Source organism: Protopterus annectens, chromosome 3.part1 (genome assembly GCF_019279795.1).
Source record: "Protopterus annectens isolate FY-2018-M chromosome 3.part1, PAN1.0, whole genome shotgun sequence".
Lineage (NCBI taxonomy): Eukaryota > Metazoa > Chordata > Ceratodontiformes > Protopteridae > Protopterus > Protopterus annectens.
In genome coordinates, this window is record NC_056732.1 from 990,871,772 (window position 1) to 990,881,771 (window position 10,000).

General features: G+C 41.2%; 1 protein-coding gene across 2 annotated transcripts in view; it reads right to left on the bottom strand.

Annotated features, from left to right (window-relative positions):
• Positions 1-10,000, bottom strand: part of SULF1 (sulfatase 1) — a 492,521-nt gene that overhangs the window by 320,346 nt on the left and 162,175 nt on the right. For both annotated transcript variants that reach the window (XM_044067158.1, XM_044067159.1), the window contains exon 6: positions 8,341-8,491. In XM_044067158.1, coding sequence (XP_043923093.1) covers positions 8,341-8,491 — 151 coding nt within the window. The remainder of the gene's footprint in view (positions 1-8,340; positions 8,492-10,000) is intronic.

The following is a 10,000-nucleotide window of genomic DNA, read 5'->3' on the forward strand; positions in this document are numbered from 1 at the left end:
AATTGGTGCCTCCAAAATCCATCCTTTGATCCAACTGGAAATGGAAAAGTTCTGTGACATCACATGAAAGTAACTGAAAAGAAAAAGTACAGTTTTGTACCTACCATAAATGTAGATGTCCGAACTGGATAGCATCTGCAGTCATAACAAGTGGGTTGTCCTGTCGTCAGGCAGCCCTGCAGTCGGCCGGATTCCAAAGTCCGGGTCCGGCTTCGGCTGATGTCGCACTCCACCCGACGTCATCTCTGTTGGTCTTCGGGTATAAAAGCATCAGCCGACGCCATTTTCCTCAGTGTTTCTTGCCCCAGATGCCAGTAGCCCTCTTGCAGGCTAAAATTTGGATAGATGCCAATGTTTCCAAATAGATAGAGGTAAACACAACAATAAGCATATATGTACATATATACAAACAAATACACCATAAAGACTCCCCAACAGCTAGCTATTAGGAGGGTAAACACCCTAGGAGTACCACAGAGGGAAGGAGGGAGGGTAATCCTGACTGCAGATGCTATCCAGTTCGGACATCTACATTTATGGTAGGTACAAAACTGTACTATGTCCTTCATGGATGCATCTGCAGTCATAACAAGTGGGTAGAATACCATAGCCAACTAGGGAGGAGGATAAAAGTAGATTATGGTGTGTTTAGGATCCCTTGCAGTACAGCAGTGGCAAACCCTGCTCGGGATCTGGAATATAGAGGCAAATTATAATGCTTGGCAAATGTATGCACGGAGGTCCAAGTAGCCGCCTCAATAATGTCTTTGGTTGCCACTCCTCGTAAGAAGGCTGTGGTAGTGGCTGTTGCCCTTGTAGAATGAGGTCTTATGTTCTGTGGAATTGGTTTTCCATGGAAGGAGTAACAGTATCGTATGCAATTTCCTATCCATTTGGAGATTGTCTGTTTGGAAATAGCTTTTCCTTCCCTTCCTGTTGCATAGGCTACAAAAAGTTGGTCAGTCTTTCTGCTATTTTTTGTTCTGTCCAAGTAGTAGCGTAGCTGTCTATGTACAAAGGTATGCAGTATTCTTTCCCCTCTGTTTTGTGGGTTGGGAAAGAAGGTAGGTAGGTGGATTGCCTGGTTTAAAGATACTCTGGATACCACCTTGGGCATAAATGTAGGATTAGTTCTCATGGACACTCTATCTTGGTGGAAGATTAGGAAGGGTTGCACTGCCATTAAGGCCTGTAGTTCTGAAACCCTCCTTGCTGAAGTAATTGCCAGTAGGAAAGCAGTTTTCCATGACAGGTGTTGTAGGTCTGCTGTTGCTGCTGGTTCAAAGGGTGATAGTGTCAACTTTTCTAGCACAAAGTTTAAATCCCAGGCTGGTAATGGTGGTTTCCTTGGAGGTTTTACATTCTTGATTCCTCTGAGGAACTGCCTGAGCAAAGGGTGCGAAAAAACAGGTGGATCAAAGCTGTATTCTGCTGAAATAGCTGATGCATGTATCTTGATGGAGGAGTAGGACAGGCCTGAATGAAGAAGTTCGGCCAGATACTCCAGAACGTTAGGCATATCTATGTTTGACACATCTTTTCCTCTTTCGGTACTCCAAATGACAAACCTTTTCCATTTTCCAGCATAGTTCCTTCTTGTTGAAGGTCTGCGTGCTTCAAGAATAATGTCTTTAACTCTTTGGGAAAGTTCTGGATTAGCTGCTGCTATGTGATGTTCCATGCAGTCAGTTGCAGCGTTTTTAGGTTTGGATGTATGATGCTGTAGTTGTTCTGAGTTAACATCAAAGGCATCAGGGGTATTGGCCACATATTGTTCGAGACATGCTCTTCAGTAGTGGGTACCAGTGTTGTCTTGGCCAGTTTGGGGCTATCAGGATTATCCTTGGACGTTCTTCCTTGATTTTTAGTAGTACCTTGTGTATCAAAGGAAGAGGTGGGAATGCATATGCTGTTAGGCCTTTCCAGTTGGAGAGTGAGTCCACTTTCCATGCTAGTGGGTGGAATGTCCTTGTGCAGAATTTTTTGAGCTGGTGATTGAGAGGTGATGCGAATAGGTCTATCTGTGGCATTCCCCATTTCTTTGAGATGGTCTTGAAGATGTCCGGGTGCAGCTTCCATTCGTGGACATCCGAAGTGGTTCTGCTTAATATGTCTGCTAGAGTATTGTCTTTCCCCGGTACAAACATTGCCTGTAACTGAATGTTGTAGCTGAGTGCCAGGGTCCACAGCTCCAAGGTCATTCTGCATAGGGGGTATGAATGAGTGCCTCCCTGTTTGTTGATGTACCACATGACTGTGGTGTTGTCTGTCCTTATCATCAACTGGCCCTCTTTGAGGAATGGTTTGAACTTTTGGATTGCCAGTTTTACTGCCAGCATTTCTTTTAGATTGATGTGCAGGTGAAGTTGATCCTGTGTCCACAATCCTTGCACGCATTTATCCAGTATGTGGGCCCCCCATCCTAGGTCTGAAGCGTCTGTTGTGATGGTCTGGCTTGGTTGACATCTGCGAAAGGGTAGGCCTGGGTTTGACTGGCATGCCTGAGCCCACCATAGGAACTCCTGTTTTAAGCATGGAATTAGTGGGATTTCTGTTTCTAGACTGTGTCTGTGTTGGGACCATAAATTCTTTAGGTACCACTGTAGTTTCCTCATATGTAGTCTGGCAAATGGGACCAAGATTATGCATGATGCCATGAAGCCCAAGGCCTGCATAAATTTTCTTGCTGTTAACTCGTTCAGTTTTGTTAGTGCCAAGAAGTAAAGAGGAAGTTCTTTTTGTTTTTCTGTAGTCAGGAATGCCATTTGTTGTACTGTGTCCAATTCTGCCCAAGAATGTCCTTGTTTGGGATGGTATCAGCCTTGACTTTTGTAAATTGACTGTGTATCCCAGTCCTTGTAGCAAGTAAATGACCCTTTGTAAATCTGTTGTCAGCTTGCTTTTGTTGTCCCCTTGTAGTAGGCAGTCGTCCAGGTATGGGTAAATCTGAATTCCCTGTAGTCTGCAATGGGCGATTACTGATGCCAGGCATTTTGTGAATACTCTGGGCAGTAGATAAGCCAAAGGGCAATGCTGAGAATTGATAGTGCTCTGATCCTGCAAGAAATCTGAGGTATCTTCTGCAGATTGGTCGAATGGGGACGTGCAGGTATGCCTCCTTGAGATCTAGAGTTACCAGCCAAGACTCCTTGCCCAGCATGGGAAGAAGTTGCTGTAGGGTCAGCATTTTGAATTTTGGGACAATGATGTATGTATTTAAGGTGGACAGGTCGAGAATTGGTCTCCAACTTTTTCCTTTCTTGGAACTAGGAATAGACTGGAATAGAACCCCTTTCCTTGTACTGCTGTTGGCACTCTTTCCACAGCTCTCATGTTTGCTAACTCCATTATCTGGTAGAGCCTCTGTTTTTGATTTGGAGGTAGATTTGGCATTCCTCTTTTGACTGGTAAAGTGTGGAAGTGAAACCGGTAACCTTGATCTATGGTTTGTAAAATCCACTTGTCTTTTGTTATGTAGTGCCAGTTCTTTGAAAATAAGGTTAACTTTCCGCCTAGAGGAGCTGCTATTTGTTCCCTGGTAGGCGGAGTTAGGATTAAGTCACTGTGGTTGTGCTGATGTAGTGGCAGTGGCTGCGTCTGTGCCTCTGTTGTTACCTTGCCACTGTCGTCCTCTGTAGGCACCTCCTCTGGATTGGTTTCTGCCTCTGGAGCGTCTATTCCTGCCCCTTTGAAATTTTGTGGAGTCAGGAAAGGACCAATTTTGGCAGGCCAGTTCCTGCTAAACCTTGGGGTTGAACCTGCAAGAAATCTTTAACAGTTTGAACAGATTTTGCCTTTTCTTCCATTTTCTTCATAACCTGCTGGGCAGGTGTACCAAACAAACTTGTCTTGTCCATAGGAGCATCTAGCAACTTAGCTTTAACATGATCCGGTAAAGCTTGTTCCTTTAGCCATGCATGCCTTCTTATCACTGTGCCTGTCATGGCTGATCTAAATAAAGCCTCCAGTGCATCATAGCCACATTTTGAGGAATGGTTGCTAACCTGTTGTATGTTATTTACCATCTCTAATACATATTTCTTATCAAGAGATTCATCAGTGGTTAGTTTTTAGTTAACTGATCAAGCATAAACTCTTGGTATTGTATCATGTGAAACTGACAGTTTAAAGCTCTAGCTGAGAGAGTAGCTGAAGTGTAGACCTTTTACCCCATCTGTCTAATGACCTTGCTTCCCTTTCAGAAGGAATAGGGTTTTTAGCTGTGGTCATGGCTACTGCCTTGGGACCCTGGGATATAGTTTCTGGGTCTGCAAGTGGGGCCTTGTACAGGTGGTGATGAGTATCTGGCACCCTGTAAAATCTGTCTGGTTTGGCAGGGGCTGGGGGTAAAGAATCTGGAGCGGAGCAAACATCATTGAAAGCATCATCCACCACAGAGAGAACAGGAGGTATAGCTAAGGGCCTGTGCTGTGGGAGGTGCAGAAAGGTCCTAAGTCTTTTCTGGAGTCTGAAAAATCCTGTTGCTGCCATTGGAACTGTTCTCGCATGGCATGCAAGGTTTCCCCAAAGGAGAATTCTTCTGGTGGGGAAGCAGCTGGAATGGATTCTTCAGCATCAGAATCTTCAAAATTGGAGAAGGAGCCTCTGGCTGGTCAGTAATGTCTGATTCATCAGCAGAATCATCAGAAGACACTGGCTCAGGGGCTCTGCCCTAGGTCTCTTCTCTGGGGGCTGAGAGGCCCTGTCTGGGTGAGATTGAGATCCTCTAATTAAAGAAATTAAATCTTCTGCCAAAGAAAGCATTTGAGAACTAGAAGAGGGCCTGGATGTGGGGGTTTAACAGGCACTGATTTAGTAGTCTTGGCTGCTTTAGCCCTGGCGAAGGCCTTAATGGACATGGCTGCTGGAGGCCTAGCAGCACCACGTGCTGGGGTAGAGACATCCAAGGGATGGTGTCTGGTAAGTCAACCACCGTAGTGGGTAAAATTTCTGAGGTCGATTCAAGAGTTGTAGCAGGGGCCTCAGTTGTAAGAATAGGTTCAGCTGTACTTTGATCAGTTTTCTCGGTTTCGCCGAAACCGAGACACTCATGATTTGCTTTACCGTGGTTTCGGCGAAACCGCGGACCGCGAGTGTCGGTCTTTATCTTTGCGTTTTTTGGAAGATTGGGTAGTCGGTGGATCCGACGGCATAATGTACGCAAAATCAGTACCGAAAAACTGTTCTGCAAACTCCGACCGACGCCTAAGCGTTCGTTGGTTGAAGGAGGCACAGGTCGAACAGGCTGCTACGTTGTGGTCTGGGCCTAAACAAGGCAAACAGTAAGAGTGGAAATCTTTATGAGGTATTTGTTTCCCACAGGTTAAACAATTGTTAACTTTTTCTGACATCGGCTGAGGCAAGAAAGAATCCCCAACGGGGTACTTAGCTTTAGAAGTCTTCGAAGTAGTATTCGGTAGAAGTAATCTCTGGATCCGACCGACCGGCACTTGCGAACAGCTTCTGCTTGAGCGCCGCGGCAAGAAAGACTGAGGAAAATGGCGTCGGCTGATGCTTTTATACCCGAAGACCAACAGAGATGACGTCGGGTGGAGTGCGACATCAGCCGAAGCCGGACCCGGACTTTGGAATCCGGCCGACTGCAGGGCTGCCTGACGACAGGACAACCCACTTGTTATGACTGCAGATGCATCCATGAAGGACATCGACTATTCATGGAGTGACTATTTTTACACAAGTGGAAATATTCAAGCTTTACAATTTAGAATAGATGAAGTTAGACATTTTAAATTTCCTCTAGTACTGTTTACAAATACTGAGGCTGAGATAGGTAGCCTGAACATATCCATGGAACTGGGGTAATCCCCAGGACATACAACTATAATGAAGGGGGAAAGGTGTGCTTTAAAAGTGCCAGCCAACTAGGAATGTGCTACTTTCAGATTAAGCAGTCTCTTGTCAGTTAATAAATGTGAGGAATGGGACACTGCCAAAAACTGCAAGACAAAATATAAAGAAGTATATGAAGGAATAGAACTTTTGGCTTGTGAGGAACATAAGGTAAGAGGCAAAATGGAACAAGATGAAGAAAAGTGATCTATAAAATGTTTCTAAAGATGAAGTAATGTCAGAAGAGGGTGAAATGTATTTTTCAACAGATGTGTTAAAAATGAAAAAAAAATGGTGCTAACCAAGTGAAAACTGCAGAACAAAGAATTGCCAATATCATGAGTATAGGTACGACTGTTTAAGAGAAGGATGGGAAAGAAGAAAGCGAACAGGATATCAAAGAATGACAAAAACAGAAAAAAAAGAAAACTCTGTAGGGGTAAAGTACAAAAAAAACTAAGCTGAAGGAGGCAAAGAAAAACAGAAAGGAATAACGTTTCTATTCTGCTCACTAGTGTAATGTAAAAAACGATTAAGATGTTTTTGTACAGGATTAGTATTAAACTGGCAAACAGGATATTTCCCTGCTAAGTGAGCTTTCTAAAACTTAGGAAAAGAATACACTTTCAAAAGTTGTGGGAAGGGGAGTGATACAGAGTAAGGGTAAGAAGAATATTCCGGGATCCCAGTGTTTGCTGAAGTACAAGTATTAGACATAAGAGTAGGGTCCCTCAGACAGGGTTATAATACTTGCTATCAAACTGGGCAAAGGGCAATATGAATAATTGTGATACATGCTTATATCAGGAAGAAAGAAAGAATGCATTTGCTTAAAGAAATGAACATTTGTACGATTAGAAAGACAAAGATCATTTTGGGGAGACTAATTCTGATATAACAACAAAAAAGAGAAAGTTGTTCAGTTAATTGAAGGGAGGGAGAGGCATGATATTATGAGACAGGGAATTTGAAGATTTCAATCATGCTTGTTCTTCAGATTACAGAGCAATATGGTTACAGACTGATAAAAACTATCACGTTATTAAGGAACAGGAAAGAAACCAAAGACGGGCTGTAGAGTTTGACACAGTCATAAAAGGGAATACGGATAGTGTAGCTAGTAAGAATGGTTTAAGGGAACAAACTGAAGAAAACTTTATAAGGGAATGGTTAAAAGAAGGCACATCTGTATAGAAACACCAAAATATATATGGAAGATGAAATGCAATTTGAAAAAAAAAAAAAAAATGGTGACCAATAACATTAGCCAATGGGGATTCTGTAAAGAAAATGTATGAGGCGTTCAAGGAGAATGACACTATATTCCCAGTCTAGCAACACAAAAGCAAAAACGTGAAAGATGTTACTAACTGTGGAAGAAGTTATAGCCAGTTTAAAAAGGGAATATGGAGGTAGGTTAGTTACAAGGTGAGCCAATGAAGGCTTTCGATATGTGCCATGTACAGCTGTCACAAATTCTAGAGGCATATGGTGTACAAAGCAGAGTCATGCAACTCCTACAAGGGTACAAAGAAATACATGGGTGACTTTGTTAATAAAAGCAGAGGCTTGTGAGAAAATGTGAATGAATAATGATATACGGTGAGATGTTGTGTTGAACATTAATGTGGTAATGGTTCAGGTTACGAGTGAACCGGGTGATAAAAGGAATAAATATAAAATGAGGTGGAACTGCCCGGGGGCGGGGTGGGCAGAACTACGTGGTATTCTGCTTGCTAACTCAGCCAATAAAGAACACCAAGTGGTGCCTTTTTCTAAAAAAATTTTTATATACATGTATGCAAAATCTTTATGTCGGTCTTTCTCTGTGTGTGTGTGTGTGTGTGTGTGTGTGTGTGTGTGTGTGTGTGTGTGTGTGTGTGTGTGTGTGTGAGAGAGAGAGAGAGAGTGTGTGTGTGTGTGTGTGTGTGTGTGTATTACATATATAAAGACATGTATCTATATGTAAACATACACATTATATATACGAAAAATATACGTCTGTGCGGTAAAATGCATATAGTGGGAAAATTAGCTGTTGAAAAAAGCTGCTGTAATATGTACAACTTTAAAACAATGTGCGTTTAATAATTTTAAATATTCACTAGTTCAGCATTTGGTTTGGCATCCTGTTATGCATTGTGCAGTATATTAAAAAACTTGACGAAGCTGGCTGCATGCACTTGGTCTATCACATAAGGTTTATCCAACTAAATATTAAACATACCGTTCTTTCAAATGTGAATACATAAGCAGCATATCTATTGTCTGGGAGCTACTAACTACAAAAGAAGCCTACACAAAGTACAGACACACATTACATAAAAGTCTACATACATAAGGGGTTAAATTTAACAAAGCTGACCTTGCCTCACCAAATGCAGTACTTTAAATGCCAAGATTTCTTATGTGCCAGAACTAGATTACCTACTGTAATTTCTGTCCGCTTTTGTTAGTTTGCATTGTAATACAACCACTCAGGATGCTCACCCTTTCAACAGACTCATCGACTGACATTAAAGTCTGGAGCCTTTTCCTCTGCAGTACATTTGTAAACTCCATATGAATAGGTAGCATTGGTCCCGTGTACTGCATGATCCAGTGCTTGTCCAAGTTTGGTGCATAGTTGTAGCTTGGCGTACTAGACAAGTAAAGAACAAAAATGCCATCAAGTACTGTAATACAACAGCTTGGAGCACAAGGGAAGTAAATAACTCAGCAGTTGTCACAGTCTGAGTGGGAAGAAAACTGCTGCTCTAACTAGCAGTATAGCTTAGTGACAAACAGATAGCAGGTGACAAACTGATTACATTATCTTGACCACAGCAAGATTCCGACAATATTACATTTTAAATATTATGTATTTCTGAGCAGGGCAGTTAACCATAAAAAAGATACTTGAATTTGACCAATACTAATTAAAGGCTACAATAAAATTAGAAAGTCACTGCTGTCATTTAACAGCTAAAGCTTTGTTTTTCCTTAAACTTGCATTTCAACAAACCTGAAATTGTAAAATTCCTTATGCAAGCAGACATCAACAGAACAGAGATGAAATATGGAACATTATGAGACCGTTGTTAATTACACTTTCCATAATAAATTTTCTTAAAACCACACAGATATTTAAAATCACCAGTCATACATCTCTATCTACCCAATACAAAACTAAAATCAAGTACAATCAGAAAATATGATAATATATTAATTCAATTAAACACCATAACATTTCAATACTGAACCCATGGAACTACTTTCATTTAATCCTGGGAACCTAATAGCATGCAACTTTAATTGCCATTTCAGTTCACATTTTTCTAAATGCTCAGTAATTGAACCCGTGGGTTACAAACTATCTGTTGCAATACCAAAAACCTAAATTGATGTCCATTCTCGTTTTCAGTATGCATATATAAAGCATTAATATATTTTTCTTCTGAATTTCAAACAAATCTTCACATACAAGCTCTTAATTTTATAAACGTCTTCCCCACATAAAATGCAAGGCAAGATTTACACTGGGCTAAATACACAACCATTTTAGAGTTACAGAAAAATACTCCATTCAACTTTGACACTTTACCTGTTATTTGAAAACAGCGGCTCAATGGCACTGGGGTCAACGGCCACACTTTTACATACTCATGAAATTCTGCTTTCCCTTCATTTCACTGCAACTTATTTTTCATTCTCTACATAAACGATATAGCCCTCTTGTACACTATACATGGCTTATCACCTAGTTTACTCCACATTTCACTATTTTCATGAAATAAAGCCCAATTTTTATACAAGACATTTGTAATGGCTTTACTATCTAAAGTATATGCAGTAATAAATATCATGTTAGACTCATACGGAGAATTTTAAGAACCAGTACTTAAATAGTTTTCTTTACTGTTAGAAAGAATTGGTGGCATATAAAACAAAAATTCTTTTTTGACCACCTCATCCTTAATTTCCATAACAAATTCCTTGGGATAACCCCCTTTTATAGAACATGCCGGCAAAAATGCAATAAAAGCATTAATGGAGACAAGTATGAAAAATAACTGTTTACTTTTGAGAGTCGATTGTTTAGGCAGAAAACTGGCATGGCAATGGGGGGGGGCACATACACCCCTATTTTTGCTAATTCATGATGGCCTGT